Source organism: Mixophyes fleayi, chromosome 9, assembly GCF_038048845.1.
Source record: "Mixophyes fleayi isolate aMixFle1 chromosome 9, aMixFle1.hap1, whole genome shotgun sequence".
Lineage (NCBI taxonomy): Eukaryota > Metazoa > Chordata > Amphibia > Anura > Limnodynastidae > Mixophyes > Mixophyes fleayi.
In genome coordinates this window covers 119,366,050-119,384,870 of record NC_134410.1, presented here as the reverse complement: position 1 = coordinate 119,384,870, position 18,821 = coordinate 119,366,050, and the positions used below count along the sequence as shown (strand labels likewise).

Genomic DNA, 18,821 nt, shown 5'->3' with positions numbered 1-18,821 from the left:
TCTGCGGTCAGTGTTTCAGTTTTATTACTACTGTCTATAGCCCACTGTGGGTAAAGATGAAGCTGTCTAGAGATAAATGCATTGAACCCATCCATTAATGTGGAATATGTGTCCCTAATGCTCTACCGGGGCGCTCTGCAGCCTCTGTCCTCTTGCGCCTCCGCACTCCGAGGTGGCGCTATGTACTAACCGTGCGCAGTGCTCACCTTCTGTTCTGGTACCAGGTCTTGACTTGGGTGTCTGTGAGGTTGAGTGAGGCTGCCAGCTCCATCCTGTCCTGGACACTCAGGTACTTCTGCCGCTCGAAGCTCCTCTCCAGCTGCGCCAGCTGATGGTCTGTGAAGGCGGTGCGGGCTTTGCGGGGCTTCTTCAGCCTTACAGGTGGGCTATCTCTGGAGCTGGAGATCTCTCGGTCCTCCTCTTCTTTCACTGTAACCATCAATAATAGCACGGATAAGACTCACAGGTACACCTGCCTAGTCCATTACTAAATATATATATATATATATATATATATATATATATATATATATATATATATATATATATATATATATATATATTACACTACTGCATTAGTCGATATGTATTAATGTGATGTATCTATGTATACTACACCGTCACATCTATTTATTAATGATTGATTGATAATAGGTGAATATTTCACCAATAAGAGTACTTTCTATTTTCTGCTGAGTATAAGAGAAAGCAAATTAAAGCAATTGGTAGAAATACTATATCCAGGTTTTGCAATCGCTCTGGATTCACCAATTACATACACGTGTATCATCATAAAGCCTATAATAGTTAAATACACAGAATATATTTTAATAACCATAGAATGTGCTAGTACTTAGTACTATATAGACACTATCACCTCCACAATAGTAATATTAATCATAACACAAAAAAGTAACATAATTTTTCCCTTATTATTTCCAGCAAAATTATATATACATATATGTATTTTTAATTTTATAACATAATTGTATGTGTGTATATATATATATATATATATTATAGACGCTGCATTGCAAAACTGTAGATAGGCTATATTAAAATAACAGTTAACTAGTTTTGCTTCGGCTAAATACAACATTCCATCTCCATTACTAGGTATGAACTGAACAAAATGTCCATTACTTTCTCGCCTCTTGCCGAGTTGTTTAGTGCACCGAGGTCATCAGATAAGAAGCTATATACATACAACACCAATACATTTATAAGTAGGAATAATAGATTTATTTACAATCCAGAGACCGAATTGAAGACTGTGTCCCACCTTAGAGGCAAGCTGTTGCTCTCCAACTGTTTTTGGAACTACAAGTCCCAGCGTGCTCCGTCTTCCAGAACAATTGGAGAGCCGCAGCTTACTCGTCTCTGGGCGGTCATTTCAATTAGTGACGCTCTGTCCCTAATGTTTGGTGCAAAACGAGGAACAAAAATAGCATAAAAATGTGGATATTACACTTATTATTCTTCAAATGCCCCTCAGCGCGCAGAAATAGTTATTAGATCCAAACTACTTTTCCTTTTACTACAATAAATGTCCTGCAACTCGATTACAATTTATTCCACCGTTTGTCTAACCATCAAAAATTATCCACCTCTTGTATAAAGCAATGAAATGTGTGCTTGTTTTAATGTCTAAGTTTTTAAGTTGTTTTAAGCACAAATATATAAATATATATATATATATATATATATATATATATATATATATATATATATATATAATATACATATTACACAACATAAATAAGTATTTAGACTTCTACATTTTTACATGTTACTTTCTTACTTACCACAGGATACTTTCATAGATATATAATATTTTGCAAAAGTCTATTTATCTGTATGTACACAAAGTGCCTCTCCTCCTATGCTCGATTCTAAGCCTAAGTTAAAGATATTACAAGAAACCTACATTGCATTAAATGGTCTGTATTAGACTTATATAAGGGTTTATGGCGCATTATATTGTATGAGGTTTTACCAATTGACAAGGCTGAAGTTGATTCCCTCTGTAGGAAGACAATAATCCGCTTAATTGAGCCACTGGGGAGCCAGGATCCTTCAACCAGAAATACCCCACCTAACAAACCGGATCAGAACAGCGCCCGCAAAGCGCAGCCCCCCTCATCTTATTACATATCATGGTCAGAAAATTGTAAAGCGCCAATGTGACCCGCTTGAGGAAACAAGGCAATAGAGCAGGGTGATAATGGTACAAGGATGGGGATGAGAGGCTAGTGTATAATATACAGCTATCAATCACATGTTCATTCAGATCTGTCTGTAAAAAGTCTACAACTATCGAGTTTTAGAAAACATAAAGGAACTATACAAAATGATATAATTTATAGATAGAGAGATATAGATATTATATATATATATATATATATATATATATATATATATATATATATAATGTGTTCAATATATCCTAAAAAATATTTAAAATTTAATTTGCATTAAAAAATGATAAGTCACACATCAAATCACTAGGAATAGATCTCTGAGGGGAAACTGCGCCTTTTAGATGTATAGCTCTAAATTATACAGACCTTACCAATTGGCCTAATTTTTTATATTTTGTCAAACCGTCTAAAAGCCGTAACACAATATCGTTGCAATGCATTTGTAAAAAGAAAGTTGTATTTTCGTTTTTTTTGTTTTATTTTATAAAAGAAAAGATGTGTATTTAACAGGGCAAATAAAAAAAAAAACAACTAATTTAAAATAAATTATTTGTTAACGCAAAGAGTTCTAACTTTAATTAAACAAATAAAATGAAAAGGACGTATGTATCTAGGTTGTAACGCAAAAGATAACGCAACATATATTATCGCAAAACTTTTGCACGTAGCAGCAATATATGTTGTAGTTTGTTGAAATACATTTGCATTCCATGTTCTGCGAATGAGTGAGCGACTTTTTTAGAAGACTGGTGTAGCGCTTTAATCTTTAATATCAGTTTCTTCCTAATTGCATGGTAATGGATGGACCCGACTTGTATGACTAATTTGGATATCCGCTTTTATGTTAATTCGTTACATATTTATTCCTAATATTTCTATCAGATAATGAGGCCTCTGAGGGGGCTCCGCAGCCCTGGGATTCCAACTCATTAGTTTGTTTCCTTCCATATTGCTGCAACGTTTGTTATTGATTTCAGCAACTATTTTATTTATAGTGATGTAAAGACAAAATTCAGTTGGATGGATGATCATATTTTTTTTATATACGAAGCTTTGTAAAAACAGAATTCTCTCCCACAATAACGTGAATAATTAAATAATGCATCTAATTTTGATTTATTTATTTGACACTATTTGTTCTAAGTTACTATTGTATTCTTATAATTTCTATTTACATTCAAATAATTTTCCCCTAGAAACAAAGTATTGCAGAATGAAACCTTCAGCATGTTGTCATTTTTTAACCCTTGCTTCCATTAAAGAATAGGACTTTTGGGGAGCATGCACTTAACTCTGCATGCTTGTGAGGGTGGATGGGGGGAAGGGGGGTCTACAACTCACCTTTACCTTTGTATTCAGAATCTGAGGATGTGGAACTGCTGCTTTTGTCCCTAAAGTCTTCTCCAACTTTGCTGGACAAGCAGTGGGTCAAGTCCTGGGCTGGTAGCCCGTTACTAGAATAAGGAGCGCAGGTGGCTAAAGGTTTGCAGTCTGCCAAAATATCTCTGATTAAAAAGGAAGAGGTGACTGTCCTGGACTGTGAGGGGGCAGAGAGCTGGACCCCTGGTTGAAGGTGGGACTCAATGGCTAAAGCGACTCCTTGCCTGGTGCTGACCGCATCCAAACATTCTCGAGATGGGGACGGAGGAGATGAACACACGCTGCTGACTTCAGACCTCGGGCTCATCTCCAGGGGTGACCTAGTGTCCCCCATCAATGGGTCCCCCTGAGCAAGCCCCGGGCTACCGGCTCTGTGGGACAGAATGGTGTCAATCCCAAATCCGTTGGACCCTTCCATGCCAGCCTCCTTGTAAATTTCAGAATAACATTGAGCCTCGATTACCGAGCCGAGAAGTATCTTGTGCGCCACAAAATCGGTGTATTTATTAATCCCCAAGTATAGTGTATTTTATTTTATTTTTTACCGGTTTGCAGGTCCCCATCCGATGAATTGTCTAACTTTCCCAGTGAACCTTTTCAAAGTCCCAGTTATTCCAATTCCTCGTGAGAGACACTGATCTGGGTGGCCAGAAGCCCTTAGGAAAATCAATAGAGGGTTTTCTACACCGTAACCAACGCAATGATGGGAAAATCGATGGGAAGAAGCGAGTGTTGCTGTCTGGAACGTTTCAGCTCTGGTGGAAAGGCAGGGTGGCAGCGGTATGGAAAGGAAAGCTCTGATCTCTCATCAAACACAGCAGCCAAAGCAGGGGGTCATCCACTGGCATATCTCATCCTCCCTAGCACTCTCTAAGGACCAGACTGTGATCAGCAGCAGATAGTCTGCGCTGTTCCGTAGGATCAGGTAGTTTCAGCACCTCGGAGAGCACCTGTGCGCCTTGGATTACGCAGGACGCACAGACTTCTCCAAGATCACCAAGCCGCCAGGCGCTCCTGCCTCCGCTCTGTCCAGGTCTAGACAATGACCAACTTTACTGCCATCAAGCTTTCTGCCACCGAAAGGTCTTCAAACTCAATAGTTCCTGCGCTGTGGCTTAGCCTCTGTACTGCTCCAATGCCACCCAGGGGGGTCTGCAGACTCAGATCTCTTTCTTTTGAACTCTGTGTTAGTACACTGTCCTGCTTCTCTGCCACCCGTCGGGTGGAGGGGGGGGGGAGGGGTGGTCTTCAGTCTCAGATCTCCTTACACACTGTCACTTCACCCTTTTTCTCTACAGAACTTGTGTCACTTTGCCATAGCTCATAATGTGTCAGCACACGTGTCAGCGGAGCCTCCTCTCCTATTGGCTGTGGGGGCTTTTTAGCTGATGTCATGCTATGAAAAGGAACCTGATCCTCTTTCAGTTTGATTAAAAGAGACAGTGAATTAATTACAGCAGCTCACGGCCCGGTGTTTACAGGCAATTTCCACCTTGTTTGCTCTCATCCCATCATTCATGAGCTTCTAATGATGCCATTAACCCTATACTGTCAGGCTGCATAGGAACCTGTCATTCTTAGTGCAACAGCTTACTATGTCATAAGTTAACTATATTAGCTTGACGTATGTATAAAAAGCAATAGGTAATATTATTGCATCCGCTTGCTAAATTTATACATGTGATTATTCTTATTATTTTGCTTAAATCTGATACGCTAAATTATGTGTACTGCGCAGTCAGTGGGCACTTTGCTTATATTTTCGTATGGTACTTATCTATTTGTGTATATGTGTGTGTGTATATATGTCTGTATATATATATATATATATATATATATATATATATATATATATATATAAATTATACACTGTATTATTAATAATCATGTATCTTTGATAAACAAACAACTGATCACATGTGTGTCAATCAAAATGTATTCACCATTTGCCTTACACCTGTGCTACAACGTGGCTCACCCAGTTGACATATTAATTGCAAATAATATATGCATAACAGGCTACTTCCATCTCTACATTTCTTTGACGTTACGACAATACGTATTTTACGTAACTTCCAGGGATGGAAGTTATTGTCTCAATTTAGCGTCAAACACGGGAAGGCGCAGATAAATGAACTACAACTATGTTGTTTTCTGTCAGGGACATACAACGTACCTTTTATTTCGTTTAATACAGAATATCATTAACATTTATTACTGGATAGCATTAAATTCGTTAAATGATCGTGACAAATAGATCGTATTAACGACATAGGTAATAGAGAGATAATTCTAATCTTTAAGTGCTGTATTGTTTAATTTGTACCTGTAAAATACAGCAACGTTTACATTGGTGTTTTCTATAGAATATCCTGTACTCCAAGTTGTTAAAACAGACGGTGGGGATGAAGCAGTATTGTATTGTAAAATGGGGCAGAAGGATTGATAGTGTATAGGCAACGCTGAAGGTCATACGAAAGTCAAAGTGACTAAATTGCAAAATCCGGATAAAGTGCCATACAGTTTATTTAAATTGTGCAATTTGTAGGAATTAAAATGATGGCACATATTATAATTAAGACTAAACTCTTGTGGTGATCGCTAAAATTCAGAATATTGTCGTAGTTATTATGAAAGTATTCCTCAAAAAGATCTACTGTAAAATGTAGATGGGTTTTAAAAAGTTGCATCTAATGATTGCAAAAACGTATGTGTTATTTTTTGTTTGTTTTTTTACATTAAATGTATGGAACGATGTATATCCACATTTTGTTAAATTTTTCAAATATACTTGACTAATATATACTTTATTTAAAAACATGTTTGGAAGGTAAGAATCATTTAAATTAGAAAAAAAAAATTTTTTTTGAATTGCAAATGGAGAGACAATAATTGCTTAGAAATTCTTTTATAAACTCAATAGAATCAGTGGTACATTCTGTTATCTATCTATCTATCTATCTATCTATCTATCTATCTATCTATCTATCTATCTATCTATCATTTTCATATCTATCTATCTATCTGACATCTACATCCATCTAATATCTACTATACAGAACATTCTTCTGTTGTTTGGGTCTGCTGCCCAGATGTCAATCTCAACTCCTCTCTCTCCCTCACTCACATGATGCTACCTCTCATCCACTCTCTCATCATCTCTCACTTCGACTACTGCAACCACCTTCTGTCCTGCCTCCCTCGCATCCGTCTCTCACCCATTTCAATCTATCCTTAACGCAGAGGCAAGATTGATTTTCCTCCTGCTTCTACCTCCAATCTCTGCCAATCCCTACACTGGCTCCCCACTCCCTATAAAAAACAATTAAAACTCCTCACCCTCCCCTACAAAGCACTCAGATCCCCCCCCCCCTTATATCTCTAACCTCATCTTTCTCTCTGCTCTGCCAATAACCTACACTTAGCATTCTCACTGATAACCATGTCCCACTCCTACCTCCAATACTTCTCTCAAGCTGCTCCACACCTATGGAACCCACTCCCTCGTCCAATCAGACTCTCCACCGCCCCCCAATCCTTCAAATTCTACCTACTCATCAAAGCCTACCAGCCCTCTTCCTACTACCTCTCCCACTGGCTCACCCACCCCACTTCACCCACTCCATTTGTCTCAGCCCCTCCCTTCTAGATTGTAAGCTCTCATGGGCAGGGACCTCATTCCTCTTGTCTCATCGCCAACCCACCATATTCATCCGTGACTTATGACAGTCACTTATGTCTCAGGTTTCCTTTGCTGTACCGTACCATGCTGTTACACATCCACTGTCTGTACTCTGTTATGTATGTTGTGTCATGTTTTCTCTGTTCTACTTCCCCACTGTATGGTGCTCTGATTTTAGTGATGCCTTATAAATCAAAGATAATAATAATTATCTGTTTACAGTGACCAGTGTGATCGCACTCTATCCAATAGAAATCTAGTCACTTTTCTCTGCCTATAATATGATAACATCAAATGGGACCATTGGCGAGAGGATGGAGCCACAACCCACACTGCACAAGCCCTGCTCCTCTGTGCTGTCTCCTCTAAACCCCATGCTCAGAAGATAATAGTGTAACGGTCACTGTTATCATGGGGGGTGGCTTGCAGCCCATACTATGTGTGTACCCTCACTACCTGGTGTGTAACTCTTCTACAAGGTATTGAGTAATAAACATCTTTATTGAGAAGATCCTGCTTTGTTTCTGCAGCCAACACATTAGAGCTAACACTCTAATTTATTTCCCAGTGTCCAGCTTCTGCCTCTGCCTGCTACACATTTGTCCTGAGGAGAAATTATCCAGAACAACCAGCCAGAAAGTGGTGCTACAACTGGTGTACACACAACCCAGGAGTGTGAGAAGTTCCAGGTGCCAGTGAAGGAGCCCGGTGGTGACAGTAATATCCTCTAACAACTGGGGCTCCTGTATTGGTGCGTAGGTGACACTTAGTAGGTGTGTGTTTGGTTCAGTAGGAGTGGTCAGTGACAACATGTTACTAACCTCTAGTGAAACCCTTCACAGTTTCTGGTGGGATAAAGCCAAGGAGCTCTCCAAAGACTACAGCTTCCAGAGAGTTTAGTTACCCAAGAGAGGAGTGACTGATGCACAAGAGGTCACACAGGATGCCCAAGGCATATCTTGGTATCCAGTGCCAGGGCATTGAGATCGCACCTATAGCAGAAAAAAGGTGAGGTGGTTATCAGGGAGATGGAAGGAGTGAGCTGACAATTACCATGACCAAGATAACACCCAACTGGCACCCACAACAAGACCTTGAAGGACCTCCAGGAGCCCCACACAAATGCTCTACCCCAGTGGAAGGTCTCCCCACATCTGGAACAGAAAGCACTGGCCTCTTCAGTCGAGGCCGGTATAACATCTCTAAGAATGCTGGAGATTGTAGGAGATAATACAACTGAGGTTGAGCGGGTTATTGTTCTCTGGGCATGGAGAGGTGCCATGACCTGCACTACCCAGTTGGCCGGTACCAGCCGCTGTATTTCAGCATGGATTCTTGCACTTTGCCAAATTTTAGGTCCATATTGTGACATTGGCATTTGATCCATGACCTGCCAAAAGGAGACTTGGTATTTGGTCTTCCCACCAGAAAGACGTGCAGTGGATGCCTATAATGAAATAGTCCCAGAGGACTATACGGGTTATGATATAGTGAAGAAGGACCTTATAAAATGTTATGCCATGACCCCAAAGACCTACAGGCAAGTTTTCCTGGACTAAAGGGCAATCGTATCATTCATGGAAAATTTGTCAACTAGCTGTGGAAGTTCATGTGAAGGTCGAGGGTTCCACCTCCTGGATCTGGAAATAGGTAATAGACCTATTTGGATGAGATGAGTGCTGGACCAGGAATCTTCCATGTTGGGAGAAGCTGTACATTTAGCAGACTAGTATATGGCTGTCTGGCCACAGATGCAGCCTACTCCATTGCAAATGGGCAGGGGCACAACCCTCTACTACTCACCACCACCCCAAGCAAGAATTCACATTAGAGCCGGATAGACAATATACTGGTTTAATGCCCGTCCCCCCCCATGATCCTCACTGACAAAATACCTTTCCGAAGGCATTCCCCTGCGCTTTTCCACCATACCACTCTACTTACCCACATCAAACTTTAATTTCTTTTGGAATCCTTAGAGAGTTCCAGCAGTTACCACAATATATATGGGGTCACCTCCAAATGAGCCTCTGTGAGGAGAAGGACATAGAGACTCAGGGAGACCTCAATCACTGCGGTGCACCGATATGTTCGTCTGACCATGTGTGAGGGACAGATCATACACAGTGAAGCTCCAAGGAGAAGTGCAGAGCTGGGGGTCTTAGGAGGTTTCTTTTCTGGTGGGGTGCCATCCTGACCTTCTTACCTTATTATGCCAGCCCTGGCTCAAGGAATACCACAAGCCTATGGAGGTGGGAGCTGCAATTTGCTGCTTATCAATGGAGGAGCCAGGTAAGAAACCATTACTTAAGAGACAGTGTTGATGTCTTATGAGGAGTTGTAGAGTAAGAGACTAGGTAGAGCTTTTTTGGGGTTACCTTGTCGAAACTGAGTAGAGTAGGCTAATTAGGTAGGTTGCTTGCCAGGCTTCAGCAGAGGCAAAATAAAGTCCATACAGCAGATACTGTTTTGTACCCTAAAAAGGACAAAGCCACACGATTTTGTGTAGATCGTCTATCGTCTTACTGCCACCTGAAGACTATGATAGAAGGTAAAAGTATTACCTACTAGCGATTCCTCCATACCTAGGACCAATTGAAGCAGACCTGTTCCATCATGCAGTACAATACTGAAAGCCTGTTAACCTGTGTGGTGCCGGAGGAAACCTTCTCATCACCCTGGCACGGAAAGAGCTCACCCTGGCACAGTACACAGTTCTGGGTGTCAGTGTTGGTTCTCTTAGATCTGCAACATCACAATGAATGGCAACCAGAGGGCAGAATACAGAGAGGTTTGTCTGACATCCTTTCTATCTAATCACTTAAACAGAGGCTCAGAGCAGTTGAATGATCTGAACGTTCTGTCTCTCCTCTCTTCACTAATGAGTACAAGGCTTGATGTGTGTCTGTTACCTCCATTTGTGGAGTTATGTCACATTTTAACACTTTTTTTTTTTGTAGACGCACACAAAAGTCAATTTCTCTGCGTTTTTCTTTCCATCTGTCATTTGTGGCAGTGAGAAAATACTTTGTATTATCTTGTCTCTAGTTATTGCAGGGAGAACATGGCGACATGGCAATGCTGATTAATAAGTATCCTGCGCGCTATTAGGGGACTAATGAACGTCTTGGAACAACTGTTAAACATCCTGGCACTAACAATACGCAATATGGTTTTGACCTCTAGATTACGCCTCTCCTGTCCGATTTGTGTTTGAACTATGACAATGTGCTTCCATATCCTGATATTTTTTTTTAATGACAAATAAGGAATCTTTTTTCAGTTACTTTAAAAGCTTCTGTTAGGTCACTGGTTTGTGCTAGCGCAATGATTACGATCTAATTGCCATTAGTCAGTGGTTTTTGGTTCAGACAATAAATTAACACTGCTCTGTGGAAGACACAGCTTACATCTGATTTGCTGAATTGCATTTTTGTGTATTGTACTTCACATCGTTTAGTACAACAATGCATCTTATGACTACAGTTCAGCTGGAATGCCCTATGCTAATATATCCATTGTTAGATATTACATCTATACATTTTTATTGTAATTATGTATTTAAATAACTTTATTTTGCAGAGATCTGTAAACATAGTGCTACATTATTTTATTTCTTTACTAAAATAATCATTTTTAAATGTATATACTGTACATTAAATATATTATTATACTGATTTATATGGATTATACGTATTAAGATTTTTTGATGCTTACACAATACTATTGTTGGCTGAAACAGCAGCTACCACTTCTTATGTTGATTCTGAGATATAGAGATATTATTTAATATCCTGATCAGTAGAGTTTCTGTATAAAACAAACTGAGGTATCGGCATTCCTGTAGAATACTCTGCAGAGAGTAATAAATCCAATTTGAGATTAATTCCCGGTTTTTAAAGTATGAAAATCTATAGAATGTTTTAACATTTACCTGCCAAGCCGCAGACACAAATGGCCAATGATCTGCATAGATCTATGAACTAGGATTAGGCAACATGTGGGGAGGAGCGGGGCTAGAGCTGGGTGCTCTGTAGGCTGTGGCCCCCCACTCGGAAGTGGGCCCTCCCCAGGGGCAAACGCAGGATTTGTAGAGTGATGTTTCCACATCATGCCGCCAGTGGGTGTGACCAGCATGTATGGGGGCGTGGCTATAATTTTAGACAGTGCTTGGCTGCTCTCCAACTCTTCCTATCCCCATAATATACATGGCCAATGCTGCATGCACTACTGTTAGGTGCACACAGCTCTCCCTTTTCAAGCAGAGCCGTGTGAAGCGGGGGCAGGGTCCAGCCACCTCAATTATACAGTGCCCCAGGCTTAAAGGGGGGTTTCCAGGCACTAGGAGACCACTCCTCTGTTTGCCTATGCTCCCCCCAACTAGGAAGTGACACCCCCACTCCTACTGCATCCTCTACTCCACACGCTGGGGGAGTGGTGCTCGACTGTGACATTAAGTCATTCATTCAGTGTTTTAGGAGCCCCCTAACCATTGGTGCCTTAGCCAACTGCCTGGGTTAGCGCCACAAGTATGTAATCTTTTTATTGTACAACCGCCTGGGTTTGCCTAACGGTAGTGCCGGACTTGCACGTTGCTTTCCAATAACTGCCAGTATGCTGGTATTTGTAGTTCCACAACAAAGCCGTCGGTTGCCTGCCTCTGCTTCAACTAATAGTGCATAAATTTATTACAACATAAATCATAGTGGGATTATCAGATTGTATGCGGTGTGTACTACGCTGCAGTCTGCGTTGGCGCTTTATAAATAAGGAACACTCATGCTTTTGGGGATGCACCAGCAGAGAACGTGTCTGCTCCTCAGACTGGTGCTTTGAGAGCCCCCCCCCCCCCCCCCCAATCCCTCCCTCCCTCCCTCCCTCTCTCCCAGGCTCCAAACAGATTGCAAGCGGTCAGCATTCTGCACCAGACACCTCCAGCCTCCCCCCTGAGAATCTAGGGCCGGCTGCAAGCTGTCACGTGCACGGGGCAAGAGTAACACTCCTAATGCTGAAAATACCCTCTCAAGTTTCCTAGGCGGGACCCTCCCCCAGTTTAAGGTTTCCTTTTGTGGGGCTGTTCATCTAGAAAACAAAAACACAATTGCTCTAAATCAAGAGCTAGGAATCTGGATCAATAATTTAGCATCATGTCTCTGGACAGTCTTATTAAAAGGCCAGCAAGGCATTAACACCACAATCAATTTAGATGTAGAGCCTTTTAAAAAGGGACAATGGCATTAATTAAAACAATGTAAGGGGATTTCTTGCAGAAGAGCACCATGCGTAACCAAACTGCCCCAAAGCAACTTTCTTGTAAGCTGGTAATGTTATTTTCGTTAGCTGCTAAAGATTACTCATCTAATTGTCATTTATAACAAAATGACCTGTGTTTCATATGCCTGTAGTTCCTAATAATATACAATGCTATTATTTGAATAGTGTTTCCATAAAATTAGTTGTAGTTCCATAACATTATCTAACACTGTCATGGTTTTTAACTTGCAAAAGAGGGCGTGCAATTATTTTATGTTTTTGCCGTGATGCCAGTCTGTCCTGTGTATTTATTTTGCAAGACACTGGGTTCTATCAATGGATTGTGCATTTGTCTAAATAAAACATCATTCTATCACTTTGATACCAACACCTTAATTAAATAAATTACTTTCACATTACTTGTTAGAGGTTTAATTGTGTATTATTTAAGTTGTGACAGTAAAGGTGTTGACGGTTTATTTCATATATGAAATGGCTTTTTTTGGTCAAAATTTGGCAAAACGTATTTAGCTGCATGTAAATAGCCAATACCTGATTATTGTCGCCTTAGAGGATGTCCTAAGCTTAGTTTGTTGTGCGGTAGAGTTACTAAAAGTTCTAAAAAGGAAAAGTGGAGATGTTGCCCATAGCAACCAATCAGATTCTAACTGTCATTTATTTAGTTCTAGACAATAACTCCTTTCTGAATTTGAGTACAGAATTGAGTGCTGGCTGTTATTTGTTATGGCACACGACATAAACGAATTGTGTGATTAGCAGTTTTTGTTCATGGTGCTTTTTCACCTAATAATGAGAGTTTTTTTTAGGGGGGGGTTCATAAATAGACAGATAGTGCTGTACTGAGGTTTATATAAGGTACCCCTAGCCACCCATTGGAAGGGTCTGTGCTATGGTAGGCAAGAGAGGCAGCTGTGTACGGCACCTAGGTTCATTTTCTGTTTTATCCACTAGGACTAGTTCCCGGCAGGAATAATTTCTGTAGGCAGGCTATGGGCTGTGCTGAGTATACATAGACGAAGGAACCATGACTGAGGTCAATGTTATGTTGAATAATGAACGTTCCGCAGGTAAATATAGCGGAGATTGTTGAACCAATAAAAAGGTAAGTGCTCTATCGTATAGAACACTTATCTTTCTATATGATAACTATACACGGATATACAATACTAAGTACTTTGAATGACCTGTGAATAAAGTAACATGATTTCACATTTTTTCTTTTGTTATAGGACACATTTGGGATTCATCATCATCATCAGTTATTTATATAGCCCCACTAATTAGGCAGCGCTGTGCAGAGAACTCACTCACATCAGTCCCTGCCCCATTGGGGCTTACAGTCTAAATTCCCTAACATACACACACAGAGACTAGGGTCAATTTTTTGATAGCAGCCAATTAACCTACTAGTATGTTTGTTTGTTTTTGGAGTGTGGGAGGAAACCGGAGCACCCAGAGGAAACCCACGCATACACAGGGAGAACATACAAACTCCACACAGATAAGGCCATGGTCGGGAATGGAACTCATGATCCCAGTGCTGTGAGGCAGAAGTGCTAACCACTGAGCCATTGGGCTGCCCGATTGGTGCCTTCCGGTGTTACACAAATGTTGTGAGAGCGTGGCAATATGACATAATGCTCAGCCAGCCACGTGTTGTGCCAAACTGTCTTTTCATTGCTGGTCGGGACCGGCCAAGTTCCTATCACAAAGGTTTTATTACTTCTTAGAGCATCAAATTCCAATCACAGATCTCTCTTCCTCCATAACAAAAGGCACAGGTCACTTGATTGGAAGTTCATGTAATGAGTAAAATGCTAAATGATCACATTATTAGCCGTAAGGCACAGGCTTGGACATCGTATGGCTCACCAACTGTTGTGGAACTACAAGTCCTAGCATGTCCTTACTGCCAGGCATGTTGAGAGTTGTAGTTTCCCAATAGCTGGGAGACACAGGTTACCTGTTTCTATCTCAGGGTCTTGGAGGGCTACTATGAATGAGGAACGGGTGGCCTTCAGTGAAGTTAGTCTTATAGTGTAAGGATGGAGAGGTAGCCGGCAGTATGTACATCTACATCCACGCTTGGCCAATGGCTAGGATTAGCACTATAAACAATTATTAAACATTATATATTTTATTAATAAACACACTTTCATAGCTGAGTAAAGCAAATGGTTCCCATTATCCAAACATCTACAACTTTCTCATAGGGCCAGAAGTCAATAGTAGTTTTTTTCTCCCCCGATAATGTTTTAGTTTGGGCCAGGTGTGTTTGGAACCATTGACCCTTGTTCTTCACATCTGTAACAAGGGCTGCAATACACCCCATGGCCAGAGGATGGCAGTGTAGTACAACATGTAGTGGCAGCTAACACAGGCACTCAATAAAAAAAATAAATCACATTACTTCTTTTATTCTCAATGGCAGTTAAATAATTGGATTTGCTTATTGTATTTGGTCCTATCTATGCAGGCCCAGTGTGCTTCATTGCTAAAGAATAAGTGATTTCAACACTTCTGATACTTCGCTGTTGTCTACCTGTTAAGAGATTTCTGCCTTTTTATATTCCGCCACAGTCCCTCTTCTGTACCCCAAACTCCCTGCACCTTTTCCTTTCTCTGTTGTGCCTATTTTGTGTCCCTTATATCTCTCTTTTCAGATACATCTTTTTATTGTAAAACTCTTTTCATTGCAATTTTGTCTTTTATCTTCTTCTGTGTCTTGAAGTTGAGTTTTTTTTTGTGCACCGTTTAATAGATATACTGTATATGGAACATAATAAAATTGCGTCTGTTTACAGCAGTGGCAGGCAACCTGATACACCGCAGGGGCCACATGGGTGTCCCTCTAACCTTCGGAGGGGGCCACACCTTACCCCTAATCTCTTTAATAAGTCAAAACAATACATTCAATGAAAGATAGAGACACCTCTCTGTAATAACATAGCAGACATATTACACGAGTGTTACACGCTATAACAAACACATCTGACAGTAAAAAACAGGAAGGAGCTGGGGGCCACATTTGACAGTTCAGAGGGCCACATGTGGCCCTCGGGCCGCATGTTGCTTATCATTGGTTTACACAATAGTATGAGTAGTATCAAGATACAGTTCCTGTAAGAAATTACAAACTGCAAATGTATATATCCTGCAAATAACGTTGTTAAAAGTAATAGTGACAAGTTTTTAATTATATCAAATTTAGCATGTCCCTGTGATCCGGCAAAGATAAAGCACTACAACTCCCAGCATCTCCTGCAGTCCTTTGCCTTGTCCTGTCGGCACTGGGGAGGTCTGTATACTGGCGTGTATAACAGTGTAAAGTATAAGTCCACTTATGTTTTATGTGTTTCATGTGCAAAATAGATTCAGTAGGTCTTTAGCAGAGAGTATCTAGTGGGTGCCCTTTCTGTAGCCCCCGGTTTTGAACCTAGTAGCAGCTATAACTTTATCTGATACTAAATTCAAACCAGTGACATTGGTGAGAGGACCCAGAGGTTGGGGCTGGGTATACACAGAGGACCCCCAGCCCTCCAAATATGGAGAAGCTGCAAGAAAGGTACGTGTTAGATACATTCTGCTCAAGAGTGTATCTTGCAAATATAACACCTATCCTAAATCTTATTGTTTGCTAAAGAGAGCTTTTGGGTCTATTTTGTACATTTATTCACTAACAAGAGGTATCGTCATCATCATCATTTATTTATATAGCGCCAGCAGATTCCATAGCGCTTTACAATTGGGAACAAACAGTAATAAAACAATACTGGGTAATACATACAGGCAGAGAGGTAAGAGAACCCTGCTTGCAAGCTTACAATCTATGGGACAATTGGAGTTTGATACATAAGGGTAAGTGTAGCATCATATTGAATATTTGTCCATCTAGAATGCAAAGGTTACAAAGTATTGAGTGGGCTGTATGCTCAGTCACACAATTATGTTGGGCAGAGGGCTGTTGTCTTGTGTTAGCTGTGTAGAGGGTGGTAATAGGGTAACCTAGGGAGATTAAGTGTGTGGTTGAGGAATATTATATGCTTGCCTGAAGAGGTGGGTTTTCAGAGAAGGTTTGAAGACTAGAGGAAAGTCTTGTGGTGCGAGGGAGGGAATTCCATAAAGTGGGTGCAGCCCGAAAAAAAAAAAAGTCCTGTAACCGAGAATGGGAGGATGTGATGAGAGTGGAAGAGAGACGCAGATCTTGTGCAGAACGGAGGTGTCGAGTTGGGAGATATTTTTAAACAAGTGAGGAAATATATGTTGGTGCAATTTTGTTGACGGCCTTGTATGTTAGTATAACAATTTTATATTGGATTCGTTGAAAAACAGGCAACCAATGTAGAGACTGACAGAGTGGCTCAGCAGAAGTAAAATGATTTGCAAGAAAAATCAATCTAGCCGCTGCGTGCAAAATAGATTGTAGGAGCTTGAGTCTGATTTTGGGAAAACCAGTAAGGAGGGAATTACAATAGTCGATGCAGGAGATGAGGAGTGCATGAATTAAAGTTTTTGCAGTGTCTTGTGTGAGATATGTACATATTCTGAAAATGTTTTTTAGATGTATGCAGCATGATGTAAATATAGAGTCGATGTGGGGTACAAAGGATAGGTGTGAGTCAAGGATTACACCTAGGCAGCGAGCTTGCGGGGTGGGATTTATGGTCATGTTATCAACAGAAATAGAAATGTCAGGCAGGAAGCTTCTATTGTTGGGTGGGAATATTATTAATTCTCTTTTTGAAAGATTGAGTTTGTGTTGGCAAAAGGACATCCAAGATGAAATGGCAGAAAGACAGTCAGTAACGCGAGACAACACAGATGGTGAGAGATCAGGAGCGGATAGATAGATTTGCCCTTGTGTTTCAAACTCCCATTGTCCCATAGATTGTAAGCTTTCGAGCAGGGTTCTCTTACCTCTCTGTCTGTATGTATTACCCAGTATTGTCTTATCAATGTTTGTTCCCAATTGTAAAGCGCTATGGAATTTGCTGGCGCTATATAAATAAATGTTGATGATGATGATGATAGATTTGTATATCATCCGCATAGAGCTGATACTGAAATCCAAAGGAGCTTATTAGTTTTCCAAAAGAAGTGGTGTAGATAGAGAATAGCAAAGGACCAAGGACTGAGCCTTGTGGTACTACAACTAATAGGGGAAGCGGAGCAGAGGTTGCCCCAGAGAAATTAACACTGAAAGAGCAATTAGAAAGGTAGGATGAGAACCAGGATAGGACAGTGTCTTGAAGACCTAGGGATTTTAGCGTTTGTATTTGGAGAGAGTGGTCAACAGTGTCAAATGCAGCAGAGAGATCCAGGAGAATTGGAAGAGAGTAATCACCTTTGTTTTTTTGCTGTGGTCAGATCATTTACAACCTTGGTCAGTGCAGTCTCCGAGTGTTGAGAGCGAAAGTTTGACTGAAGAGGATCCAATAGGCTGTTTGCAGAAAGGAAGCGTGTGAGGTGAGTGTAGGCAATTCTCTCGAGAAGTTTGGAGGGGCGCGGGAGCTGAGAGATGGGGCGGTAATTTGAGAGAGTTTGGCTCAGAATTTAGTTTTTTTTAGAATAGGAGTAATCACTGCATGCTTGAATAGTGATGAAAAGATACCAGTAGAGAGAGATAGATTACAGATTTAAGTTATCCTGTAATATCAGTTTCTGTTTCTCTATGTGTGACAGCCAAAATGTTCTGTATATGTCTCTCTCTTCTGCCGCGCAACCAGAGTATACAGTGTATCTCACCCGTCCCGCTCTCTCTTCTGCCGCGCAACCAGAGTATACAATGTATCTCACCCGTCCCGCTCTCTCTTCTGCCGTGCAACCAGAGTATACAATGTATCTCACCCGTCCCGCTCTCTCTTCTGCCGCGCAACCAGAGTATACAATGTATCTCACCCGTCCCGCTCTCTCTTCTGCCGTGCAACCAGAGTATACAATGTATCTCACCCGTCCCGCTCTCTCTTCTGCCGCGCAACCAGAGTATACAATGTATCTCACTCGTCCCTCTCTCTCTTCTGCTGTGTCAGCAGAGTATACAATGTATGTTAACAACCCTGAGCTTTTGCCTGATTGGCTGTCGAAGATATTTCCAATTGACACCGAATGAAATTCCAAATTTCTGCAATATTAACAGATGTTTGTGCCTAGGTTCATCAGAAAAAACGGAGACGTCAGAGTTGATGCAAGTCTGTATATAATACCCATGTATTACATTTAAATACCTTTTACATAGGGGTTTAACTTAAAAGTAACTAAATACAAAATGTGAAATACTTAAGTTA

At 40.8% G+C, this 18,821-nt stretch overlaps 1 protein-coding gene across 2 annotated transcripts in view; it reads right to left on the bottom strand.

The window, feature by feature from the left end:
• Positions 1-4,866, bottom strand: part of BARHL1 (BarH like homeobox 1) — a 12,190-nt gene extending 7,324 nt beyond the window's left edge. Inside the window, exons 1-2 of one of the 2 annotated variants that reach the window (XM_075185313.1) lie at positions 3,543-4,866; positions 207-429 (exon numbers count right to left, since the gene is read on the bottom strand). In XM_075185313.1, the coding sequence (XP_075041414.1) occupies positions 207-429; positions 3,543-3,999 (680 nt within the window). In that variant the 5' untranslated portion in view covers positions 4,000-4,866. The remainder of the gene's footprint in view (positions 1-206; positions 430-3,542) is intronic. The other variant, XM_075185314.1, reaches the window with a different exon arrangement.
• Between the last annotated feature and the right edge of the window lie 13,955 nt (positions 4,867-18,821).